Here is a 27,245-nt window from a genome sequence, read left to right as displayed (position 1 = left end):
GGCGGCCGCCTCGGCCGCGGCCCCTCCGGCCCCGCGGGGCTCCGCGCCGCCGGCCCGCGCCGCCTTCAGCACCGGCCCGCGGTGGCAGCAGCGGAGCGCCGGCGGCCTGGCGGGGGGCGACTCGCTGGAGGGCGGCGGCGGCGGCGGCGAGGAGGGAGGCGGCGGCGGCGGGGCGGACGCTGGCGGGGCCGGGCCGGTCATGACGGCGCTTACGCCGCTGATGGTCCCGGAGCATTTTCCCAACGTGCCGCTCATCGCCGTGACGCGCAACCCCGTCTTCCCGCGCTTCATCAAGATCATCGAGGTGAGGGGCCGCCGCGCCCGGCTCCGGGCTCGACCCCGCCGGCTCGGCCGGGCAGGCAGAGCGGGCCGGGGCTGCGGGCGGGGGATGGCTCCGGGCCGGTTTCGCAGCTGGTGGCTTTGCCTGGCCCGGAGCCCTGCCCGGGGCCGGGGCGTTCCGCGGGGCGGCCCGGCCGCCCTTGGCCAGGCGCGCAGGGCCGGAGCTCGTCTGCCGGCTCCCGGCCGTCCCGGCGGTGCTCATCCCCTCAGAGCCGTGCGCGCTTGGTCTTTATAGGTTTCTTTTAATTCTAGAGTGCTGGGGAGGGTAGCGACGTGTGAAACACTCTCCACACCTTCTTAGTGTTTATTTCTATCTAGCCTGACCGTATTAGAATAGTGGTTTCTTTTGGGGTAGTTACGGACTTTGGGTTTCATGAGTATTGCATCAGTCAGCAGCGCTTCTTCTAACGGGGAAGGTCAGTGATTCACGCAGACTCTTCCAGAGTTTGCTGTCTTCTCCGTGGTCTTTTTCTGAAGGTTAAACAAACGTGTCCTTGGTTTAGCTTCGTGGGCTTGTGTCAAAGCACCAAGAACAACATTTGTGAAGGCAGTAAACCGTGACCTGCGAGGAGAACGCATGAGTTCAGTACAGAGCAACGCTGCTGTGGTGGGAGAGGGTGCTGAGAGGTGGGGATGGTAATTGCAAAATTTCAGAGTGTGATCTTTTCCACCCTGCACCTCTATATATATTTTTAAGGCCATAAATTTGATCTTCCACATGTGAGTTGAGCTCACAGGCCAGAAATACTTTTTCCTCCTGAAATATTTTGGAACAAGTACTCATATTTTTGCCCCTCGCTGGTATTTTGCCAGTCTGATTTTGGGCTAAGTGGTAGCAAGGACTGAATCAATAGTTTCCTATTCTTATAGTGTTATTTATCATAATGTTATTTCTACTGTAGTATTTTTTTCTGCATGTTCAAATCTAATATGTGCAACTTTTAGTGTCTTCCTAAGTGTGTTGGGGGAAGGAGGAGTATGTATTATTATGGTAGGATGACAAGTAATGGCTTCAAACTGGAAGAGGGGAGATTGAGATGAGATGTGAGGCAGAAATTGTTTGCTGTGAGGGGGGTGAGCCCCTGGCCCAGGTTGCCCAGAGAAGCTGTGGCTGCCCCATCCCTGGAGGGGTTCAAGGCCAGGTTGGCCGGGGCTTGGAGCAACCTGGGCTGGTGGGAGGTGTCCCTGCCCAGGGCAGGGGGGTGGAACTAGATCACCTTTAAGGTCCCTTCCAACCTAAAGCGTTCTATGATCTTTAGGCACGCAATCATATGACACTTTTCCCTGTAAGTCATTAATTTCAATGCATAGATCAACAGTGTCTTACGTGAAGATAATCATTAAATGCTTTGTCTTATCCTGCAAATTCATTGTGCTGCCATTTAATACTTTATTTCCTGACAATGTGAAGTCTCTACAGTGAATACGGAATTATTAATTTTCTTCTTTCTGTTAAAATCTGTGACACTGGTAAACCTCATTTTGCTAGACACCGTGCAAAATTAAAATATGTGTGCCAAGATTAGAATACGCCAACAGTCCTGCTCGTGCTGCGCTGTCAAGACTAGGCTGTTTATTGTCAAAAGCATTGAGCGATGCAGCTTATGTCCATCACTTTGAAAGAACCCTCAGTGGTCAGCAGTATGACTTCATACAACAGCAGAATTCACGAGGAGGTATTTTCTTGGTCATGGAGGCTTCAGCCTGCTGTCATAACAAATATAGTGGTGCTGGAGAGCTGGCAGGGGCAGATGTGTGGCATCCGGAGAGCAGAGAGGAGTAAGAAAATTAAAGCAGGAAGAAATACTGGCTGGGACTCAAAGCAGGAGCTCAGTTGGGCTGGTGGGTGTAGGAGAAGAATTGAACAGAAGCACCTTTGGAGAAGAGGATTTAAACTAGGGCAGGTGCGCAGAATTCAGGCAATTGATGGGGAAGATTGGACTAGCTCCCCGGTGGGAGTGGAGAGCTGGGACATACGGGTATGGAAGGGGAAGGGAACTTCGTAATTCAGTCATAGGGTTTCACCTTCAGCCTTACAAGCTGAGGGTGCAAAGCTTACGGAAAATCCACCTCTGACTTCATACCTGTTGTTGTCCTAGGTGAAAAATAAGAAGCTGGTTGAGCTGCTGAGGAGGAAGGTTCGTCTTGCCCAGCCTTATGCTGGTGTTTTCCTTAAAAAGGATGATAAGTAAGTTGTTTCTCTTGATCTCTTTACAAGTTTAAAAATAAGCTATTTCCATGACTAGGCTGCATTTACACTAAAAGCTATGATTTGAAATTCCCTGTCTTGGATAGTATTACAGAAATTGTGTCTAGGCTTGGACCATCCTCTTACTATGACAGTTTTCATTGCCACTGCCAGCACTGCTAGGACCTTGTGTCTCGCTTTAGAAAAGGCTAGTATTACTTGGGTGGGAGGTGAACCATCCAGGTAGTTGGGTGGTTTGGGAAGGGGCTACGTGACGGTAATGGTGAGCTAAAGTGAAGTGTCTTTGCTCACGAGTCCAGTTTAAAGTTCTGCAAGAAGTGGTTGTTTCTTTCCTTTTTTAATCTTACCTGCTTTCTCAAGATTCTGAGTATCTACTCCAATTTTTTTTTCCTCGATAGCAATGAATCTGATGTGGTGGAGGATCTGAATGAAATCTACCAGATGGGAACTTTTGTACAGATTCATGAAATGCAGGATCTTGGAGACAAGCTGCGTATGATAGTCATGGGACACCGAAGGTAATTACTTGTGCTTCCACTGCATCTCGCCGGACTTCTTTATAAACAGCTGTATCCCTTTATCGTTTCACCACGTATGTGCGTTTTCACGCACAACTCATGGATGGCAAGCTTTTGCGTTGTTACCACAACGTATCCTGATTGGGCTCTGGTGCTCCAGCCCCAGTGTTGTGAGTACTATTACAGATGCGACAGGTTAGCCCCGGAAAGGAAGAGCTGGTGCATGTCATTCTCATATAAACCGTAATGTGATGCAAGCAAGCATTCATTAAGCTGAAGTTTAGCAGTTTCTTCGACAAGTACGGCGAGGCTTAGTAATGGTGAAAGAAGTCTTCTGGAACTAATTCAAACCAGTATTTTTGCTTAAAAAAAAAAATATGTGGTCCAGAACTATATTTATGACTTGTCTGCATAATCTTGTCCCAGAGCCAAATTGAAGAAAACAGGGTTATTGTTGGGAATATAGGTTTAGCTGTTTGTGCCAAGTCTTTTGAGCTAAGACAATATAAAGTTGTGGTTTTAAAAGCATCAAATAATGAATTTCCATTAACAGGGAAACTACAAGGACAGACACATGGCAGGGAAGACAGATTCAGGGTGGGTTTTGGTTTAAAGCATTGCTTTTTACCTCCCACTTACTTTGCTTCAGTTGCGTTTGTTCAGGACAGCAAAGAATGGGCAGTACTTCCCAAAGCTGATTTTGCATGAGTTTGCAAGTCGACTGCTTTCTGAATTAAGTCTTAGACATCTTGCTGCATTATCAAAGCACAATTCTGTTTGATTAGATTTTGGAAATAGGCAGGTGTTGATTTTGGTTTACTTGGTATTGAAATATTTCCCTATAACTTGGAAGGTGTGGTGAATTGGTTTCTGTTTATTTGATTGAGACACAGAGCACTGGTCAGTCATGTCCTCAGGAGCCACACTGGGTATCAGATCTGAGGAGCATGCTGCGGTTACGGGGAAAAATAAAGAAAAGGAAACTCTTGTGTCAGCAGCCAAAGTAATGAAATGTGGTGTCCTGCAAGTGTGGGTCTTCTCAATTCTAAATCCCTCCCTTAACTCTCCCCATACACATTCTAGCGTGCCTTCTGGGTCAGGCTGGCAGCTTCTGTAGTCAATCCAGAGACATTTACATGCTGACTGGCCAGCTGGCTACTGCCAAACTCTTTTCCGGTTGCCCTGCGAGGGCACGTTCTTCTGCCCAGCAACCAATTTCCGCCACCAGCAACCCCACCCTCCAGAAAATGTTTTTGAACTTAATTGTCTGTGACTCTATTCTGTTGACAAGAGTGGCCAGAAGTTGCTAGCGGCAGACAGTCAGAGTAGTTGAGGAGGCCTTACTTTTTTGAAGGAGATCCCATGGAAGGTAAGACCTACACCCTGCACATAACGGCAGTTATCCCGGGAGCTGGGAGTCTGCTGCACCACAAGGTTTTTTGGACTCCATATTCACAGCGTAGTAAGACAACTTTGTCAAAGGCTATTGCAGTTCCTGAGTGTTTGTCTAGACTCGTCTTTAGTGGGGAAACTTTATAAGCCAGCGGAGAGGGCAAGATTTTGATCCCTTTCTGGAGAACTGTAGGTTGTAATCTGTATTGAAAACATCTGCTGTCAGGTTGTATGCACAGCAGCCAAAATTCAGAAAAGTTTAAAAACAATAACAGGGAAACTAATTTTTTGGAAGTTGATTATGCCATGTGATCTAGCCTGTCCCTTTTAGGGATTAATACTCAATTAATTGTTGTGGAGAGTATTGTGGGGTTGATCTCTTTCAAAATCATAACGCAGGAAATCTCTTTGTGTAACAGACCAAAATTTCCAGTGTGTGGGCATGGAATGACTTCAAGGTCCGTTATAGACATGATAGGTAGTATTTAGTATTACGGGAGATAATGCAAGAGATGTGTCTTAAAGCAGAGAGATTGATTGCTGAGAATCAGAAAACTGAGAAAGCAGAACATTATATTCAGAACTAAAGTGAAACGGTGAACTTGCTTTTCAGGAGAGGCGAGAAGAGGGTATGAATCCACCTCAGAGTTGTTGGTTCAGGTACCCAGAGAAACTAGCGCCTGAGCAGGCGTACTGACAGGGCTGCCTTATGAATTGTTCTGGTCATGGGCTGCAGCTTGTCACTAAGAAGTCGGACAGTCTGTGGTATTGACCTTTGTGTGCATGTTCACTGAAATTATTTTTCTTTTACTGATTAGAAATCTGGGTTTGTAGTTCTGCAACTGGTTTAAGCGAGCGCAGTGTCTGATCTGTCATCTGCCCTTGGCCTCCTTCAGACGCCAATAGGCTACTCCGTGGTCAGCTAACTTCTATAAGGCAACTCACTTATTGTAAATTTACTAAGTCCTATCAATAGCTACCACTTGGTTATTACTGTTTTACTAAATCAAGCCTTATTTTGACAAAACGAAACAAAAGCTAAATCTTGTCAAAACACGTACAATCGGTCACCTTTGTCAAAGTTTGAAATTTAATTTATTCAAAATACAATTTAAACTCTCCTTTTCGTGCTGAAATCACATATAACAGAGGAGAATTGTTTGTAGCTGATTTCTTTTGGCTTTCAGGATTCGTATAAACAAGCAACTAGAGGTTGAGCCTGAGGAGCCTGAGAACAAACAGAAAGTTAGAAGGAAACAGAAGCGCTCTAAGAAAGAGGCTGAAGAGGAGCCTGGAGCAAAGGATCAAGCTGTGGAAGTGGTTCTAGATCCTGTAGCTGCTTCCTCACAGGAAGTTCTCATGGTAGAAGTAGAGAACGTGGTTCACGAAGATTTTCAGATCACAGAAGAGGTTAAAGTGAGTGAACTAATCACGCGAGCCTAGGCTTGTCCTGTAGAGTTGCCCCCATTTCCTTGCTTAGAAGGAAGAGTTCTAAAATCAGGGTCTAATTTCAGGCCTCAGAAATCAGTCCCTCCTTCTCAAAGTTGATGCATGAGAGGATTATATGAAAATAATGATTTTTTCATTACAACAGCTCAATTCTTTAGAACTGATAGTTTCAAAAAGTTGCTGAATGAAGTGGTTGGGTTGTGCTTAAACCTGTGTAGTACCGGTTTGATAACCTGAGTCTTTGCTCCAGGATGACTCGAGTGGTCAACCTGCTCCTATCTTCTGGCCACGAACCAGTGAAGTTTTGTGCAGGAGACCAGCCTATAGCCCTTCTTGCCTCGCCTTGTCTCCCAGGAGCATTAACTACCCCAGCACCGAGTACCATTCCAGGAGACCGTTGTAGATGGGTGGCCAGGGCCTGTGGTTCTGTGCTCCTGTGCTGGAGAGGTTGGGGAATGTCGTATTTCTACTGAGGCCTTGTCTGTCCTTTTCCAGTCTTTTTGTTGATTAAATCTTTGTTGTGTTTATAGGCGCTTACTGCAGAAATTGTCAAAACAATCCGGGACATCATTGCCTTGAACCCCTTGTACAGGTGTGTATTTCCCATGCTGCCCTGCTTCGGGAACAGTGTGTTCCCGAAATCTCAGCTGGACTACGCTGAGATTTTCCAATCCGCTTGTCCTTTTGCTGTAATGAGGAAGAGATATTTGTTAAATTGTCGCCTAGAATTTTGTTTTGGGGTGCAACCTTTATCATCCATTGCTGGAAACGGGAAGTTTTGAAAGCCTGATGTGAAACTTAGATACGAGGTAGGACGAAAAGTCCTGTGGCAAGTGACCTGGGTCTAAGTGAAGCTCACTACAAATAAATATCGTGGTCTGATCTATGTAATGTGAGCAGAGTCTTAGCGTACTAGCAGACAAATATTTTACGTAACTGTAAAGAGAGAATTTCATACATTTGGTTTTATTTATCGGTGATCATTCCTTTTTTCAAGCGATTTATGTGTTTGTTACTGAGTATTTGCTTAGTCCAGTTTTTTAAAAATGAGCTATTTTGCTGTGAAACTGGGCTGTGTTTCATTTCTTTACTCTGCCATAACAAGTAAATAACCCTATGAGGATGCTCCGCTATGAATGTAAAAGTTCACCGTGCATTTTGGGTTTCATTACTATTTTTTCAGAGAGTCCGTACTTCAGATGATGCAGGCTGGACAACGTGTGGTAGATAACCCTATCTATCTGAGTGACATGGGTGCGGCACTCACAGGGGCAGAGTCACAGGAACTTCAAGACATCTTGGAAGAAACCAATGTAAGATGAAGCTTTTAACTAAAGCTGTGCTAACTGAATCAAAGTATGTCTGTTAGATGTCATGGTTTCTTTACCGGCCTCAGTACAGAGGGGACTTCGCTACTAGGTTTGATACTAGGTTAATATCAGTGACGAGGTTGCTGTTGAAGGAGACACAGTAAGTCATTAATAACTTGCCTTAAGGGAAAGACAGGATGCTCTACGTATTTGGTGGCAAATAACTGTAATTTGCGCATTGTTTGCATGTTGTAGAATTGCTACACGGGTCGTCTTGTTACATCTGCAGGTGATGGACTGTTCTCCTAGACAACCTGTTGGAGCTTTTTATTCTTCCTTTCTCACAGGGAGTTTCCAAGAGTTACGGTGTCTGAAAACTCAATATATGTCTATCTCTTCCAGATTCCCAAACGGCTTTACAAAGCCCTTTCCCTTCTAAAGAAGGAATATGAGCTGAGCAAACTTCAGCAGCGTCTTGGAAGGGAGGTAAGTTTTTCAAGTAACGCATCCCTTGTATGTATTTATATCCTGTCCACCGCTGTGATTCTTAGCACAGCCAGTGAAGAATTTTGAAGCAAGACAATGGTACTACTCTAAAGGGAGGTTATCTTAGAGTTGAGATTTGGTATTCTTCTTCCATTGTAAATTCGATTTTTTCATGCGCGTTGAAAAAGTAATGACATGAGGCTGTGGCATCTGCTATTAAAACACGTCCAAGTTGTAATTTTATGCAAGCAGGTAAATCCTAGAGGGCTGCAGTTTACCAAGCATTTGTGTAAAAAATATGCAGCATAATAGTGTAAATAGCACATAATAGTGTAAATAGCACAATGTTATTTTAAAAGACGCTCTGCTAACCACCCTGAACTGACTATTGTAAGTTTTAATCAGAACACAGTAATGGCATCAAAATGGCAACTAAGTAGATGGAAGTACAAAGATTTGTGTGTACTGAGTCAAAAGTTCCTGGGTTTATTAACTGCCAATAATTGGGGATTTTAAAATTCATGTTAAGTGCAAAATGCTTTTGGACCAGGGTAGGAATTGTCGGAGACTTCTTAAAGAAATTGGACACGTGCAGTCCGTGGGCCCAGATGGGGTGCATCCAGGGATGCCGACAGCCTTTATCAATGTCATTGCTTTGTTGTCTCAATCGTCTTTAAAATACTGTGGTGATTGGCCAGATTCCTGGTAAGTGAAAAAAGGTAAATGCCATGGCCATCTTCAGGAAAGAGAATCGAGGAGACTACAGACATGTCAGTCTGCCCATAGTCCCTGGGAAGATTATGGGGAAAATCCTCCTGGAAGCCCTGTACAGGCAAATGAAGGAGGACATGATTTGGAAGGGGCAGAAGCGATTTCGAAAAAGCAAACTGTGCCTCATCAACCTGATTGCCTTCTCTGATAAGAAGGCCTAGAGCACAAAGGGAGAACAATACCCTGACATTAGCAAGGCCTTTGTTGTGGTCAGCTCTAGTATTCTTAGGACCAAACTGGGATGTTACAGACTGGAAGGATGTAGTACAAGGTGGGTGAAAAAATTGGCTAGACTTCTGGGCAGAAAGGGTTGTGATCAACACTATAAAGTCTAACTGCAAATAACTACTAGTGGTGTCCCTCAGGGAGTCAGTAAGAACCTTCTGAAGTTCAGCCAAGAGAAATTAATAGTCACACACCTGGGTTGGAATAACCCTGTGCAAGAGAATAGGCTGGGTGCCCACTGGATAGAAAATAGCTTTCCAGAAGTGACCTTGAGGCCCTGATGTACAGGAAGCTGACCATAAATTAGCTGTCTGTCCTTGTGGGAAGGAAGACGGAATGCATACTGGGCTCTGTTTGCAGTTGTATAGACGCAAGGTCGAGAGAAGTGGTTATTCCCCTCTGGCACTAGGGAGGTCACATCTGGCTTATTCTGCCCAGCTTTTGGTCTCCCCAGCATCAACAAAACATTGAAGTACTGTATCATGGCCAGCAGAGGCCACCAAGATGTGGAGAGAGCTGGAGTATGTCATAGAGTCACTTTTTATATTAGAACATGCTGCAAATGATTCCAGGCAGTATTTTCAGTTGCTGAGGAGATCATAACTGAGAAGTATTTGCAAGCATTTGATGGGTTGTACCAGGAACAGAATAGTTACTGTGTTTGTTGCTGCATCCAGGTGGAGGAGAAGATCAAGCAAACACATCGCAAATATCTTCTCCAAGAGCAATTGAAGATCATTAAGAAAGAGCTAGGTCTGGAAAAAGAGGACAAGGATGCTATAGAAGAGAAATTCCGTGAGCGACTAAAGGAACTGGTTGTGCCAAAACATGTCATGGATGTGATAGAGGAAGAGTTGAACAAGTTGGGCTTGCTGGATAATCACTCCTCAGAGTTCAAGTGAGTGCACGGCTGTGTCCTCTGCTGTCGGGGTTAGTTGGGAGAATGAGAGAAATCAAGGCAGTTCTGCAAAGCTCTTAAACATCAAGAGTTTCTTTTCTCTTTTTGTCAGAGCAGTTTTCCCTGAGCGTAGCACACGATCACATCCTAGCTATAGGATTGTTCTCCAGATCTCCTGTGTTTTACTGTAATTTGCCTCTTTTGATCATTTTAGGTCTTCTTGTGCAGTCTAATGCTGTGGATAAGAACTGGGCAGTTCCTTACCCCTCATGAAATGGGCAGTGATTCCTTCGGCCCTTCATTTTGGCTCTTCTCTCTTGCACTTAGGTGTTTTAGGACAGAAATTTCATTTGGACGGGAAACATCTTGCTGATCATATACTAGGAGGAGGAGGAAGGAAGCTAGGAAAGACGCGCTGGGCTTCACAGCCGGCGCGGCACCTTTCCCTCACAGCAGTAGCAGTGGGAGCAAGTTTGCGAAGGAAGTACTTGGGAGAAAAAAGCCGAAGCTCTGTTGGTGTGGCGATTGCCGTAGAGTCAATCCTGGGACCAGCCAGTCGTGTGCAGGCTGTGCTTCTCTGTGTTCATGACCACACACAATTTACTGTTTACAGCATCTTGCAGACCTCCCTGTGCATTTGAATCCTTAATCTGAGCGTACAGAGTTTAGAACAGACGAGTGCTGCTTTTACGTGCTTCTGGTCTCCTCGGTAGCAGTCTGTGTCCTGGTTTTGGCCGGACTGGCCAAGCAGAACGACAGATGGCCCTTCCCCCATCTCTCCTCAGAGAGGAGAGGAAGAGAGAAGGAGATTTAAGAGTGTAGAAAAAGAACTAAACTACTTCAATGAAAATAATAATAAATAAGAAAATAGTAAATAATAATAGAATAATAAAAATTAAAGAAAAAAAAGTATACAATAGATACAAAACCGTATCCAGCTCCCAGGATGGCGATCGCTTCACCAGCAGACACAGGGAAAGTCCCAGACTGGAGTCAGCGACAGACGGGAGCTGAATTCCGGAACTAGAGTCAGGAATGCTGGGATCGGGATCAAAGGCAGACGGACAGACAGGGTCCTCCTCAGACGCTGGCCATTGAAGAAAGAACGAGCCAGAGCCCCCTTGCCCCTTTGATCCCTCAGCTTTTACACCGAGCGTGGTGCAGATGGGATGGAATACCCTGATGGTCGGTTTGGGGTCCCCTGTCCCGTCTGCTCCTCCCTGCAGGTGGGACCCCTCTGCGCTTCTCCGCTTCCGACCCTCTAACGGGGCAAACGGCGAAGTTCGCTGCCCTTGGTTGGTACAGCAATAAGTGTAAGCAAGAGCCTCTGTGCGCACCGTTCCTTGGTACAATCAGGTCTTACCCCTCTGAGAGTGAACAGTTTCTGAACAAGATGCTGTTAATTTCAGACGTTAGTCAGTTAGAAGAGGCCCAGCTAAAAAGTAAAATTACAAATCAGAAAAATTGGTTCTGTTTTACCTCAAATCAGGACAGTCTGTTTAAATTATCTCTACCATTAGCTTCTGCACTAACATCCTTGTCTCCCAGTCTTAAACCTTTCTCTGATGTGCTGTACATCCAGCTGGTTTTCCTTGCTTCTGAGCCAGGAATCTTTCTTCTTTACATTGTCTTGGCCCACTGGGGAAACAGAGAAAATTGGTTTCGTGACCAATTTGCGGATTTGTTTTGAGTTTCATGACCTAATCCAAACAGCTGACAGTAGTGCAGAGCTTACAAACAATCCGGCTCATCTTTGGACAGGCGTCAGCCCTGCACCAAAAAAATCATACAGGGAATTTGTGTGCAGAAATCCAGGTTCTTTGTCTCAGGAAAGCAAAAGCTATGAAAAAAACTTTGATTTTTTTTTTTGGGGGGGGGGGCGCAGCGTGGGGAGGAGGGACAAGGGAATGAAGACCACAACGAAAGGTTAGCAATGACTGCCCAGATAACGATGTTCTTTTCGTAGTCTCCCTTCCATAAGTAGTTTATATGCCGCTTGTTCTGGATGAGGATGTTTTGGAAGGCAGTGGAGGATGGCACGAGCTGGTTGTTTCAAATCGCTCTCATTTGTGTGTTTCTGTCAGCGTTACACGGAACTACTTGGACTGGCTGACATCCATCCCGTGGGGTAAGTGTAGCGAGGAGAACCTGGAGCTGACCAGAGCCCGAGCAGTTCTGGAGGAGGATCATTATGGAATGGATGACGTCAAGAAGCGAATTCTGGTAAGGCAGGAATAGGCAGTGTGTCCCATTTCACACTTGGCTTAGCATCAGGCATTTTGGTTGTCTTTCATATTGCAGCTCTCCATTGAATTTGTGTTAATTCATGGATCAAACAGAAAGCTGAATCAAAGAACAGAATGTTCTGGTGATCAGCTAATGTGTTTAATTACTCCTGGCAAGGAATGTCTTATTCTGATTTTGAGCAGCAATATACTGTTTTACTACCTAATGCTGAGCAAATGAATAAGTGTCCAAGGGAAGCAATCTCTGGGTTTTAATGAATTTATTCAGAGAATATTAAAATGGTTCTGCTTGACTGGCAAAGTTACTGCTTTTCTAAAATGCACTGAACCTCTACTCATACCTCTAAAATTAAGAGGGGGGAGGTTAGCTAGGGTGCATGCTTGCCTCACAACCTTTACCTATCCCCAGAGTCGCGTTGGATGCTGAAGGGTTTAGTCTGTGCAGTACAGCCCTCGTATAAACAGACAGGGTAGTTTTCAGTGTTGCCTTGTTCCACAACTTCTGTCACTTTTGCCTGAGGATGTCCCGCCTGTGCTTGCTGTGGTTAGGGAAGCTGTTTTAGGTAAGAGTAGATACTTGCAACAGGTTGCAACAACTTCAACAGCTCGCTGTGGGAACTGCCTTCCTTTCCAGGGGACAAGAATAGGCTCCTCCGTGTAGCCACCCAGCGCATTCAAGCAGTGAAAGACAATCCTAGTGCTGGCAGGATTTGTATGGTACCGGGCAAGTTCATGAAAGCGCCCAGTGGAGGCGAGACAGGTGCAGTTATTGACTTTGCAGTAACAACTCATGGTGAGAGCTTAGCAGATTTGGTGAAGCTGTTGAGTGTGGCTGGCCTTCACCTTGGCCATTTCCTTCCCAAGAGTGTAGTAAGGCAGTTTCTCTTACTGTTCCCACGTCCTTAATATAGCAGAGCTTTGTGTTACCTTGGGGACAGCACTGATGGCGTTTGGCCACCTCAGTAATTGTTGTGCACAGAAACTCTATAGGCATCTCCTAAGCTAACGGTACGATGTTGTTACATATAATGAATAGTAAATTCTTAGACATCCTGGGATTTTGCATTTATTAAATTGCTTTTTTTTTTTTTTTCCCCCAGTATCTTCTAGAAAAAGATAAAGGTTGTGAAGTTTCTCCTCGCTGACAGCCAAAGGGGGTTCTTTCCCTAGTAGTCCCCAAGACTTGTGACTAAATCTCACTGTCTGATTTATTATTTTGAATGATTTATGGTAAGCCTGTTGTTGCACACTTGCAAGCAGATAACCCCTTTTGAGTATTAGTCTCTCAACGTTGCTTGTCAGCACCATTCACGCTAACTAGGCACAGCCTGAATACAAAAATAGATTGCGTTGCATCGTACAGGTCTGTGGCTTTGATTATTGATGTGATTAATTCCACGCAGAGGAGGTTCCCCGGTTGTAGCAATGCAAGCGAGGTTGGTTATTTCAAGGTACTGAGAAATACCTACGTGAACTTGAGCCTTAATTGGATTGGTGCTATTGTCCTTGTATAGTATTGCTGTGGGGTTCAGTGCTGTCGATGAAAGAGTTTAGGGCTCATGTTGCTAAATAACTGACCTGTAACAGGGCAGCCTCACCTCTCTGCCCACTTGCACAGTGATTTCTCCACCGTAAGTCTATGAGCAGTTGAGACTTCAGTTCTGAAACGTGATTTTTGTAACTGCTGATTGCTATTTGAGGGTTTCCTAGCATAGGAGTGTGAAAAGATGCAAGTTTAACTTGGCGAATAAGTAGTGGTACAGTAGGAGATGCTTACATGTAGCTTGAGAGACTCAGGTGAGAAGAACTAGAAGTCTGTCTTCCCACTCCAAAACAGCGGAGGGAGATGAGTACGGAGCACAAAACCCAGGGACAACCACGTGTGTAAATAACCAGAGGGAAGAGGCGAACCAGTATTCTTACTTAGCTTCTCCCCTTTGCCCTCCCCAGCTCCTTTGGGGAGCAGTTTTGTGTATGATGCTCGTTTTGTAATCGCTGCTCAACCTAGTAACAAATACATTTTGGTGTTGCTGCAGTTGCCCTCTGTTCGCTACTGATCCTTCATCTGTTCTGCAGGAATTCATAGCAGTCAGCCAGCTGCGAGGATCCACCCAGGGGAAGATCCTGTGTTTTTATGGCCCCCCTGGGGTTGGCAAAACCAGCATTGCCCGCTCCATTGCCAGAGCCCTAAACAGAGAGTACTTCCGCTTCAGTGTTGGAGGGATGACCGATGTAGCAGAAATTAAAGGACACAGGTTAGTGTAACTCCAGCAGTTTCTAGCAATTTTTACTAATGTTGTCAAAATAGGAACCTAACTGAAGTTGGACAAAGTGTGTAGCTTTCATCTGTGTTCCGCCAACCTTTGCTGACAGGCGTTGGCATATAGGAAGAGGTGAGAAAGATAGCAAAGGGCAGAGTTAGGAACATAATCATAGTTGTATCTCTAAGTGCAGTTGCTCCCTGCTTCTTGTATATGCTCATGGGAGATCTTTGAAAAGCTGTGTGAGGTACCCAAAAGCGTTGGACTGATGCCAAATGCCAGTTCATGTGTGTCTATAAATGCCAGCACTAGACAACGGTGACAGCTTGAACAGAGTCATTCACGTGTTCAGGTGTGATTGAGAATTGGTTTACGAATAATCAGGAGATAGGTGCTGCATGAGGAAAACTTGGGAACAAGAGTATTTATGGGGAGAAGAAGACATAAATACAAAAATCAGTAAATCCAACCCTGCCACGGGTTTATGTTCCTTCCAAGTACACCTGAAAACAAAACTAGCAGTGTTTTCAAACTAGGAGTAGCAGCTGATCTGCAGCATGAATTGAGCCTCCAAGGTTCTGCCCTATATGATACGGAATTGGAGAGAAATACTTCATATACTTTTCAGGATGTTCTCTGCTCTGAGCCTCTTGGCATTCACTCTGTTACCCTCTTGCTCTGCTTCTGCCTGTTCCTGGATGCCAGTTCCCTCTAGCAGAAAGATCAAGTTTTGCTATTAGCAGTTTGTCCCTTCAGTGTATTTTTTGATTTACACCGTTCTTCTTTTTTTGTCCCTAACAAGCAAGGGAATGAAACGTTCCCGTTTCTGATGTTTCTTTACCCAAAACCCAAGAAGTCACTATTCAAACAGCTCTGTTCTCAGCCTTACCTCTTCGCTTCCCTCTGATTTTAAAAGTGGTTAAAACTAGGGATAAAAACTGCAGTCCGGGAGTATTCTGCCAAAATTCATGTCCGGTCTCTACTAGAAACAGACCAGATGGGTCTTGGTGCTGAGTGGGGTGATGCAGAATGCTTTTGATAGACGTAGGAGAAATAGAGACTTGTTTCCCAGCAGGATATACCTGCTCCATCAGCTGCGTGCTATGTTGCGTGATGTGTGCTGTCCTTCACAATGAGTCCCTAAACACAGTCTCTGGTAAAACAGGAGGACATATGTTGGAGCAATGCCAGGAAAAATCATCCAGTGTCTGAAGAAGACCAAGACAGAGAATCCACTGATACTGATTGATGAGGTGATGTATCTGGTCTTTCTTCTAGTTTTTCCTCTTGAAAGCATGTATCAATTCTTGACCCCAAAAGAAAAGGTGAAGTAGTAACTCTCCTAAAAATCCCAGGGTTTTTTATTTAAATGAAGCTGGGGTCTCAAGTTCTTTGGGTGACAGTGATACCTTAGACCCTTTGTTTTTTCTTCCTGTAATAGACTTCAACTTTAGTATTTCAGTTGTGCCCTTCTCATTAAACTGCAGCGATTTGGATTGCAAGGATCCTGGATCCGTTATCCTTGCAAGGATAATGGAGCTGGCTGGATATTCAGAAGGTTCAGTAGGTCTGGTGTTCCCTACCTAGGTGTGGGTACATCATTGTGCACAAAAACGGTGTTGTCCGTGTGATAACTAGAAAGAGTCGCTCACTTAGCGGGTGTAAAGCAAGACTAAAAGGAATAAGATGCTTACAGTCAATTTGTGGTCTGGTTGAGAATAAATGAGACGGGGCCGCCAGCCTGCTGCTTTGTGGAAAAGCAAAAGCGACAGGATATAATAGCAGGTGTTCAGAATAGACTAAAGGTCCCTCTAGCCTCCTTGTGTGCCGTGCCTCGTAAATGCCAACAGCGGATGCCTTTGGAATGCTATGAGGGACCAAGAAACTGGGTAATGATTTGCAGTGTAGTGTAACCAATGAGTAGATTGATTTGAAAGGTAATGAAACCTGTAGGTCATGGCACTTCAGCGGTGTTGGTGAGGAGCCTTGCCTCGGCCATAGTAGGAAATTGCATTACGTCCATCTAGGTAGTGCTACTCTTTAGGGAGAAAAAGCAGTGGAGAGCAGCCCTGTTGTGACCTCCTCTTCTGCGGACGTGAACAGTGCTGAAAGAGACAACAGTCTTGGATGTGGTCCTGGACAGCCAGCTCTAGGTGGCCCTGCTTGGGCAGTGGGGTTGGACAAGATGACCTCGAGAAGGCCCTACCAGGCTCAATTGGTCTATGATGCTGTGAAAGCAGCAAAGGTCACTAGCTGGGCTGTGATGACTGGCTGTGTATAGGCACTTCACACCTTGGTCAGAGTAAGGAGAGTGTCTTAGCTTACATATTAGGGAAATGATACAAGCTAGCACCCTGCAGTCCTCCCACTGTGGAGTAAGTATTCTGGTCTGTGAGTATAGCTTAGCTTAAGGTGTAGTAGCCTGTTGCTCCATGATAACTCACTTGCTTTTGATTGTATGCACATTCCCCGAGACTTCACGTTGCTTTTCTACAACACTGCTAAAGTCCTGTGTCTTGGCAGGCGTGTCCTGTGTTCACGCAGTAGTAGAGTGGGGACTTGAGTGAATGCACAGGAAACTGATAGACTGGTAGTGGCTGTTTATGAGTAAACCCATGAAGATTTTCAGGTGGAGCCTTTAAAGACTCTTTGTGTGAGAATTTATTGTGGTGAGAGACTTCTTAGAGCACTTAAATTTTTTCTCCCATAGGTAGATAAAATAGGAAGAGGATATCAAGGGGATCCATCCTCAGCCCTTCTAGAGCTGTTGGACCCAGAACAGAACTCCAACTTCTTGGATCATTACCTTGATGTTCCTGTGGATTTATCAAAGGTATTTTTCTCTTCTGCAGAGGTTGTAAAGCTGGAACGTATGAATGCGTATCAATGCAGAGATTTCCTGTCCATGAAAAGATGCTGACGTTTCAGTCAGTTGGAAAGTCTGACAGATGAGATTGAGTCATGAGTGGTGTAGGGCGCTCTCTGCAGGAGCTGGCTTTAACCAAGGTGTCTGTATATACTTAAGATAACACGATCACCAAAGTGTCTGTGTGTACTTAAGACACGATCACCGGTGTATTTGCTATAGCTGTAACTCTGCAGAGCTAGGAACACAAAGATGCATGGTCTCAGCTAGAAAACGCAGTTTTTCTTCTATGTAATGATTGACAGACTTCCAGTGAAGTGAGGTGGCCTCATACTGCTGTCAAGCTTTTGAAATTGGTTGTCTTTGCACACAGTTGCACTTTTGTGCATCTTGCATTAATTGCAGAATCGATGGATTAGAAATCTGTATACATAATTGGTCACTTCTGTGCTAACTTCATAGAAGGTAGGAATAACTTAAACTGAGATCTAGATCTCCCTAGGCAAACAGTTTCCTGGTCCATATCGGACCATTCCAACTTCCCAGTTTTGTGCTGTGTGTATTTCTAAACATCTGTTTTGGAACATCCTACTACGTAGTTCTAAAATCCAAAACTTTTCCTGTAATAAAAACTAGATTCCACAGAGACGCTGATCTTGCTCCAGCCCTTCAGGCAGAGAAATAGAGAACTGAGGAACTATTGCTTGGGGTAGAGCAGCAGGCTAATGAAAATGCTTAATAGGATGGTGTAATATTTCTAGGTGCTTTTTATTTGTACTGCCAATGTGACGGAAACCATTCCAGAGCCGCTGCGGGATAGAATGGAAGTGATCAATGTATCAGGATATGTAGCAGAAGAGAAACTTGCAATTGCAGAGGTAAGAGAAACCACTGATGCGCTATGAACTACATCTGATAAAATGTTTTTGGCAGATTCGGGCTTATATATTTACAGTCAACTGTGTCCAAAAAAAAATTAAGCACGTGGCATTTTTGGACAGAGTTCCACTGATTTGAAAACCCAGTTAAAGTAACTCCAGTGTTCCACAGGCTGTGGACTCCAGGAGATGGCATAGAGCTAATAGCAGAATGAAGTTGAGTGAGTTGGAACCACCAGGCTTTTGTCACAAATACTAACAGAAGGATGTGGGGGATGGTTTCTTTCAGAGGTACTTGGTCCCTCAAGCACGAGTTCTGTGTGGCTTGGATGAAAACAAAGCCAAAATCACATCGGATGTCCTGACTGTTCTCATCAAGCAGTACTGCAGAGAGAGTGGGGTGAGGAATCTGCAGAAACAAGTAGAAAAGGTGAGGGAAAGTTGTGTGTAACCATGACCACTGTGCTTGAGCCTTCTCAGCTTTTTCTACAGAAACAAATTACTGTCTCACTCAGGTATTGAGGAAATCTGCGTATAAAATTGTGAGTGGAGAAGCAGAGATGGTCCAAGTAACACCTGAAAACCTGCAGGACTTTGTAGGAAAGCCCATCTTCACTGTGGATCGCATGTATGAAACCACTCCTCCAGGAGTGGTGATGGGTCTGGCCTGGACAGCTATGGGTGAGACAAAATGCCTTTGTGTTAACGTCTACATTTCCATATAACTTTTAAAAATTGAATGTGACGGTAGGGAAAATTCAGTTTGACTGAGTCCAGTGAAGTTTACTGGCACTAGTAAAATTAACTTCTGTGGCCTTTTAGATCCTGACTACTTCTTCCCTGAAGAAGGGACCCTTTCTTATTCCCTTACCCAGACTCATTTTAGCTTCAGGCCAGCATGTTTTCTCTTTATGCTCTGTGTCTCATATGAACCATATACATTAGGAACAGCAATGATTAAAATCAGACAGGATCACAGACTTGCAGGGGCTGCAAGGGACCTCTGGAGATCATCTCCTCCAACCCCCGGCCACAGCAGGGTCACCCACAGCAGGTGGCACAGGAACGCGTCCAGGCGGAGTTGGAATGTCTCCAGAGACGGAGACTCCCCCACCTCTCTGGGCAGCCTGTGCCAGGGCTCTGACACCCTCAAAAGAAAGAAGTTCCTCCTCGTCTTGAGATGGAACTTCCCATGGTCAGGTTTGTGCCCGTTACCCCTTGTCCTGTCCCTGGGCACCACTGAGAAGAGCCTGGCCCCATCCTCCTGACACCCCCCCTTTCAGTATTTATAAGTGTTGATAAGATCCCCCCTCAGCCGTCTTTTTTCCAGACTGAAGAGACCCAAATCCCTCAGCCTTTCTTCATCAGAGAGGTGTTCCAGCCCCCTCAGCATCTTGGCAGCCCTTTGCTGTCCCCTCTCCAGCAGTTCCCTGTCCTTCTGGAACCGGGGAGCCCAGAACTGGACCCAGCGCTCCAGGTGCGGCCTCCCCAGGGCAGAGCACAGGGGGAGGATGACCTCCCTCCACCTGCTGCCCACGCTCTTCTTGATGCCCCCCAGGATGCCATTGGCCTTCTTGGCCACAAGGGCCCATCGCTGGCTCATGGGCATCCTGTTGTCCCCCAGGACTCCCAGGTCTCTTTCCACAGAGCTGCTCTCCAGTGGGTCAGCCCCAACCTGTCCTGGGGCAGGGGGTTATTCCTCCCCAGGTGCAGCACCCTACACTTGCCCTTGTTGAACTCCATGAGGTTCCTCTCTGCCCAGCTCTCCAGCCTGTCCAGGTCTCACTGGATGGTGGCACAGCCTTCTGGTTTGTATCATCAGCGAACTTGCTGAGGGTGCACTCTGTCCCTTCATCCAGGTCATTGATGAATTTATTGAACAGGACTGGACCCAGTACTGACCCCTGGGGAACACCACTTGTCACTGACCCCCAACTAGACTCTGGGCCCCTAATCACGACCCTCTGAGCTCTGTCTTTCAACCAGTTTTCAATCCACCCCACTGTCTGTTCATCTAACCCACACTTCCTCGGCTTCCCTATGAGGATGCTGCGGGAGACGGTGTTGAAAGCCTTGCTGAAGTCAAGGTGGACAACATCACTGCCCTTCCCTCATCTATCCATCCAGTCATGCCATCATAGAAGGCTATCAGATTAGTCAGACGTGATTTCCCCTTGGTAAATCCATGTTGACTACTTCTGATAGCTTTCCTTTCCTCCACATGCTTTGAGATGATGCCCAGAACAACCTGTTCCATCCTCTTTCCAGGGATGGAGGTGAGGCTGACCAGCCTGTCTTGGGTCTTCTTTCTTGCCCTTTTTGAAGACTGGAGTGACATTGGCTTTCCTCCAGTCCTCAGGCACCTCACCTGTTCTCCAGGACCTTTCAAAGATGATGGAGAGAGGCCCAGTAATTACTTTCACTAGCACTCTCAGGTGCATCCCACCAGGACCCATGGATCTGCGGATATCCAGTTTACTTAATTTATCTCTAACTTTGTCCTCCTCAACCAAGGGGAAGTCCTCCTTCATCCAGACTTTCCCTGTTACCTCCGAAGTCTGGGACTCCTGAGGGCAGGCCTGAGCAGTAAAGACCAAAGCAAAGAAGGCATTCAGTAACTCTGCCTTCTCCGTGTTCTCTGTCACCATGGCTCCTGTCTCATTCAGCAGTGGGCCCACATTTTCTCTTGTTTTCCTTTTGCTTCCGATATCCTTGAAGAAACCCATCCTGTTGACCTTGACATCCCTTGCCAGGTTGAATTCTAAGGAGGCCTTGGCTTTCCTCGCATCATCCCTGCATACTCTGACAGCATTCTTGTAACCTTCCCAAATGGTCAGTCCCTTCTTCCACGTGCTGTAAACTTCCTTCTTCCACTTGAGCTTTTTCAGAAGCTCCCTGCTCAGCCATGCAGGTCTCCTGCTTCCGTTGCCTGATTTCTTGCTCTTAGGGATGCACCGATCCTGAGCTTGGAGAAAGTGGTATTTGAATCCCAGCCAGCTCTCTTGAGCCCCGCTACCGTCCAGAGCCCTAGCCCACGGGATCTCCAAGCAGTTTCTTAAAGAGGTCAAAGTTAGCCCTCCTGTAGTCCAACATTGCAATCCTACTTGTTTTGTGCATGCTACCCATGATCCTGAACTCTCTGTTCTCGTCATCACTACAGCCAGGCTGCCCCCAACCTTCATGTCCTCCACCAATTCGTCCCTCTTTGTCAGTACTAGGTCCAGTAGTACACCTCTCCTTGTTGGCTCCTGCACCACCTGAGTCAAAACGTTGTCATCGATACACTGGAGGAGCCTGCTGGACTGTGCGTGCCTGGCTGTGTGGCCTTCCCAGCAGGTATCAGGGTGATTGAAGTCTCCCCCATGAGGACCAAGGCCTGTGATTTCGAGGCTACCTTCAGCTGTCTGTAGAAGGCCTCATCAGCTTCCCCACCCTGATCAGGTGGCCTGTAATAAACACCCACAACAGTGTCCCTCATATTTGTCTGCCCCTTAATCCTTACTCACAAGCTCTCAACTCTCTCTTCATCCTCCCCCAGGGAGAGCTCGAAACATTCCAGTTGCTCTCTCACATAAAGAGCAACTCCACCACCTCGCCTCGCTGGCCTGTCTTTCCTGAAAAGGACGTAGCCATCCATGACAGCATTCCAGTCACGTGCGCTGTCCCACCACGTCTCAGTAACTGCAATGAGATCGTGGCCCTGCGACTGCGCACACATCTCCAGCTCTTCCTGTTTGTTCCCCGTGCTGCGTGCGTTGGTGTGTAAGCATTTCAGAGAGGGAGTCGTGTGCGTAGTTTTCACCCTCGAGGTGCGGTATGCCTTCTGGTTCTCAAAAATACTGGCACGCTCCCCCACAAGTGCTGAGCTACTACACCCAGGCACCTCACTGGCAAGCCCAGTTGCATCTCCACCCCCTTCGAATCTAGTTTAAAGCTCTCTCAATGAGCCCTGATAAGTCTTGTCCTAGAACCCTTTTCCTAGAACCCTTTTCCCCCTGCAAGGTAAGCTATTTCCACCCATTACCAGCAGGCCTGGTGTCTTGTAAATCAAACTGTTGTCAAAGAACCCAAAGTCCTGGGTTCTGAAAAGCACAAGCCTTTTCAGAGAGGACAAAACCTTAGCTGCTTCCTTAAAAGCAGGAGGTGCCACTCTGACTTCGGGCACAGCAGAGGCACGCTGTGTCTCCTCGATGACATTGCAACACCGACTTGGCTTTCAATGTCAAGGGCGGATACGGGTATTCTGGCACTGTTGGGTGGGTGCATTGGCTAATTACCGCTCGTTGGATTACTCCCCTATTAATTGGGCGCTTATGTGCACCACAGGATGGAAATACAGCACACAGCAAAGGAGGCGACCCCTGTATGCTCTACCTTGCGTAGTTGAGAAGTAGTTAAGAGAGAAATGATAAGTGAGGGTAAATAGATGCTGGAAAGCTGAACTGGCCAGAAGTGTGTTATGGTATGAGCTCATCTTACTTTTTGGCTATGAAGAACTTGAAACTGTTAGAATTATTGATTATTTCCACTAAGTAGGGGTTGCACCCGCATTGGTGGAGTGTGAAGTCCAGAGAAGCAATGAATGGAGACTGTTGGTGCAGTGCTGTTGAGATTTCCAGCCTTCCTGAGGGAATTTGAAGAGCAGGTTTCAACTGCCCTTTACCCAAGAGCTAATTTCTCATCAGAGAGCCCCAGTTCCAAATTCTTGATATTGCTTCTGCCTCACCCAAACCTCCTGGTTTGATTTTCCTTTAACTTTTCTCAGGATGTTGTTTTTCTTTTCTTTCTTAGGAGGTTCCACTCTGTTTGTTGAAACATCCTTGAGGCGACCCAAAGATGCGGAGAACAAGGATGGGTCCCTTGAAGTAACAGGGCAACTGGGAGATGTAATGAAAGAGAGTGCCAAAATAGCTTACACGTTTGCAAGAGCCTTTCTTATGCAGAAGGACCCCAACAATGACTTTCTCATGTCTTCCCATATCCACTTGCACGTGCCAGAGGTAAACTGATGCAGAATTCACAGAGCATGCATAGCAGCTAGGCTGGTTTGCTCCCCTAGACGTGAAGCTGGAAAGCACTTCGTTTGTCCATACGTGGTGCAGAATGCCCTCTTTTAGCAGTAAAACCTAAAAAAGATGATTTTCTTCAGGGTCCTGTGAAAGCATTCTCATGAGTTATGTTTCCATTCCTTTCTGCAGCAAGCATGTGGTGAGAATACAGGGGCTTGCATAACGCTCCAAGGAATCCTGGGCTTTCGTTGTAGCTATTGGCCCTGTCGTGCCACAGCATGGAGAAACCATGGCATAGAGAGAAGTGATTTGGCTAAAATCTTGTATGCAGCTACAAGGAAACCCAAGTTTAGGTGCCTGTGTTACCAGGCCTTCGTAAAGGCTTCAGGTCATTTACAGATAATTGAAAATACTAGTCTTGGTCTCCGTGCCACGGTTCCTAGTCCGTATAACGGCAGTGATTGCGTTTTGACCGTGTTTGGAACTGAAAATAGATGCGCACGATGCTCAGTGGGGCTCGTGTGCTGTGTAAAAGGCCTTGGGCAGGTTCTTTACTGAAGACAAAGTTTGTACTATCACTGTGCCCAGGCTTTGCTTCTGAACTGTTGCGTGCTTTAACCTAGTCCACAGTCTCCTTGTTGCAGCTGCCCTGGGTCTGTGGAGGTAATTCCCTGCTATCTGTGTGTTGGTTTCCTGGAGGATCAGGAAACAGCAGACGCTACACCTGCCTCTGCTCCCTCTCAAACATTAATTTCTTCTGCTCTTACCTCAAAGACACGTTTGATCTCAGATAAATGCAGACTGTCACCAGTTTAGGCCTGGACTTTGTTGGGCTTTCTAAACTGAATGATCTTTTCTGTCTCGAATGGTTTTCAGTATTGTCCTCCGCTATTTTGTGGCTCTTGGTGCTCTCTTCCCTTGCAGTGCTGACCTCTGTTACTTCTTTCCATGGTTGGCTTAGGCCAACAAAAAGCTTCAAAGCGTTCATGCTGGTTTTTTTTGCTCGCACTGCGTGTTCAAAGTCCTCCGCCTGATGAGTATTGTGGTGGCATCAGGCCTGAAACCAAAGTGCAGGCTCATGAATTATTCCTCATGCATCGGTTGAGGACTGACATCCTTGTTAATAGAGCGGCCAATTCCAATAGCAGGATTCCGTCAGCGACGCTTTCACGAAAACCTTTGTGAGACCCCCAGAAACTGGGGCCGTGTTAAAACAGCAATGGCAAAGGTATTGTCAGGCTTTGCTACTCTTTGCATGAGCTAAAGGCAGGGGCTTGTGCTTTGTTTTTAAACAGGGAGCGACACCGAAGGACGGACCAAGTGCGGGGTGTACTATAGTAACAGCTTTGCTGTCGCTGGCCATGAATTGCCCGGTGAGGCAGAACGTGGCCATGACCGGAGAGGTGTCATTAACTGGAAAAATTCTTCCTGTTGGTGGAATCAAGGAGAAGACCATTGCGGTAAGAGCTCTCATCTTGTCCCTGTGCATCATCCGTGGGAGAGAGCCCTGGACTCAGCTCAGTGGTGACTGGGACAGCCGGAGTGATTGCTGCGGTGGTGGGAGAGGCAGGGATTCAGTAGATGCTGTGGAGACGCCTGCTGGGGGAACGCGAGGATCTTGCCTGCGCCTCTGGCCGTCAGGAAGGAGATGGGACCCCAGGCTCTCTGCCGGGGCATCTGTGTTGATCTGGTTACCAGACTGATGGAATTAAGGGTGGGAGGGATCATCTGGCTGTTAAAGCTGTCTTCTGTGTCACAGACCGGTACGGTGCAATAATCTGTGCTGGCCTGAACTGCCTGTTCAAGGAGGGCATCCAGGGTAGACTTGGCGGTATCCGTAAGGTATCATTCTTGACATGAAGGCTCTGTTCCAGCTTGAATTTGTCTGACTTAAATTTTCATACAGATATCCCCATGTTTTTCTGTTTTAGATGGAAGGAACTTACTTTTAGTGTCTTGCGCTTTCCCCTGTGAACTTTCTTTGTGCATCATAATCAAGTTACTTAATCCTCTTTTTTTTGTTGGTTTTTTTTTGGTTTTCGTAAGCTATATAGACTGAGTTCTCTGAAGCACTCTTGCAGGCACTGGATTTATAGTGGTGCTTGCTTGTTTTGGTTTCGGCCCTTTGCCATTTTCAGAATATTTTTCTAAGCATTGAATCTCTCTCCATATTTTTCATCTGCACAGCTCCTGCCTCCATCAGCCTTGCATCACACACGTTTTTCTGTCAGGAAGGGGATTAGCTCTTTCAGTAGCCCATTGAGCTGGGTCTTCACATGTGTTCTGTCCCCAGATCTCTCTGGGCTAAAGCCTTCTGCAGTGTGATTCCTTTTCCCCGTGCGGCTTTAAAATGGGTAGTTTTGCAGTTTGTTTTGTAGTAGTCGGTACAGAAGGACTAGCATGGGATAGGGATGTCTGTGGCACTGGTGACTGGCTGCACTTGCAGGAGTGTGAGTGGCCACACAAGGGTAAGTGCAGGATCACCCACAAACCTGCCAGTGCGGAGTGGGCTCCACTTGCTGTGCTCCTTCCGATGCAGATGTCCCTATCAGAAGGTTCTGTGGGTCTTGCATATTGATGTGGTGGGTTGGTCTGATAAGCCGTTTCTAATTCTTCCTTCGATCGTAGGGTTCATCCTCACCCAAGTTGGAAAAGAGTTTCAAAACTCTGTAAAGGAGTATGAATTGGTTTAAACAATCCCCTGATGTGCTGACGTAGCCCTACTAAAATACCTCCCCCTTCAGCTGTTCCTGCAGCTGAGGAGGTGGGACTGGAGAGGGTTTGGAGGAGTTTTAGAACACGATCCATCCTTAGCGACACCTCCTGTAATGCCCTTGCCACTCTCCAAAGAACAGAGTAAAGCCAGATCGTGCTCCTAAATTAACTGTTCTTGCTTTCTAAAATGGGAGTGTGTTTCTAGTGGGTTGATGGATTTCTAGGACTCAACAGACTGCATAACTTTCTTTTCCCCACAGGCAAAGAGGGCAGGTGTCACCTGCATCATTCTGCCATCAGAGAACAAAAAGGATTATTACGACCTTGCTGGATTCATTACAGAAGGACTAGAAGTGCACTTCGTTGAGCACTACAAGGAGGTATTTGATATAGCATTTTCAAAGCTGGATTCCGCTGGAGGATGACGTTCACCAGCCTGATGGCTGGGACGTGGCCTGTCCCTTCACGTTCAGCCCCTGCCCAGACACGGGTGACCTGGGGGCAATCCTGAAGTGGGATATGGAGCTATTGCTGCTGCGCAGCTGCTGAAATGAATTATGGCTTTGGTAGAATAAAGTATTTCTCACTCTTTAATATTGAATTATGATCCACATTAAGTATTTCCAATAAAATTGTGGCATTTTACCCAAGGAATATGCATGTTATCACCCGCAGTAGAGTTAGTCTAGTGTCTTAGAATTAAATTTTCAGTTATTTTACTGTAATTCTAAGTACCTGCTTAGGGGAACACTAACGCTACAAACAGAGCTGAGGCTATGCTTCACATACGTAGTGTTCCTGATGTAGATGAGTAGCTCTCAGAAACCTCTCCCTGTCTCGGCCTGGGCTAGGCTGAGGGGAAGCTGTAATACTCTTCAAGGACAGCTGGGGAGAGGAAGCGTGTTCTGGTGGGGGGGCCACAGTCCTCCTCCAGCCTTGAATCACAGGTCAGCACCAGCCTTAAGAAAAGAGCAAACCTGGAGAGCCACGTGGTCAGTGTCACTCCACCACTGTCTCTGTTATGAATGGAATGAAACGTCTTAGCATGACTGTTGCATGTCAGTAAACCCAGGCTTGGGCCAGAGAACTTGAGTACTTCATCTTACAGCAGATGCTAGAAAAACAATTTAAACGGGAGGTTACATGAAGTTACATGAAGTTTAGCTGAAATGTATTTCTGTGCAGGAAGAACAGCACTTGTCCTGTCTCACAGCACAGTAGTCCCTAGTGGAGAATAAAGAATCCTCCCACTGAAGTTCAGGAAGCTCTTACTGACTGCCGTTCTCTCACGATCTGATAGCACACTGCACAAAGTAGGACACGAATGGAGGGTACAAGGGGAAGTGTGTGAGCAAGAAAAGCTGCACAAGGTTGAAGTGCCATGGGGAAGGAGTGCAGAGTTGTTTGTTATTATTTTCAACAGCAATTTTTATCCACTGACTTCTCTCCTACCACCCTCTGGAGACAGACCAGGAGGGGGAAGGCACTGCAACCTTCACAGGCTTAGCTATTGCAAAGGCTTCCACGTCCTGAGAAAGGCTAGCGCCACAAGGTCTGGAGGAGGAGATTCCCCTTCTAGAGTATATCACAGGGCAGCAGCAGCAACTCCTGTATCAGCATCTCCAGCTGCAGTAAAATAAAGTAGCAATGCAAGTTCTGGATTACAATTCAGG

General features: G+C 46.3%; 1 protein-coding gene across 1 annotated transcript; it reads left to right on the top strand.

Moving 5' to 3' along the window:
* Positions 1–26,217, top strand: LONP1 (lon peptidase 1, mitochondrial). Its single transcript, XM_063357929.1, has 18 exons — positions 1–304; positions 2,439–2,527; positions 2,947–3,066; positions 5,646–5,874; positions 6,438–6,499; positions 7,091–7,220; positions 7,620–7,703; positions 9,377–9,597; positions 11,682–11,820; positions 13,920–14,098; positions 15,270–15,357; positions 16,815–16,937; positions 17,732–17,848; positions 18,138–18,278; positions 18,364–18,529; positions 22,640–22,848; positions 24,153–24,317; positions 25,833–26,217. Exons 1-18 carry the CDS (start codon positions 200–202, stop codon positions 25,995–25,997), a joined length of 2,532 nt encoding a protein of 843 aa, XP_063213999.1. The 5' UTR covers positions 1–199; the 3' UTR covers positions 25,998–26,217.
* Positions 26,218–27,245: the final 1,028 nt, after the last annotated feature.

Source organism: Chroicocephalus ridibundus, chromosome 22 (assembly GCF_963924245.1).
Source record: "Chroicocephalus ridibundus chromosome 22, bChrRid1.1, whole genome shotgun sequence".
NCBI classification, from domain to species: Eukaryota; Metazoa; Chordata; class Aves; order Charadriiformes; family Laridae; genus Chroicocephalus; species Chroicocephalus ridibundus.
The sequence above is the reverse complement of the archived record's forward strand: the minus strand, read 5'-3'. Positions and strand labels throughout refer to the sequence as shown.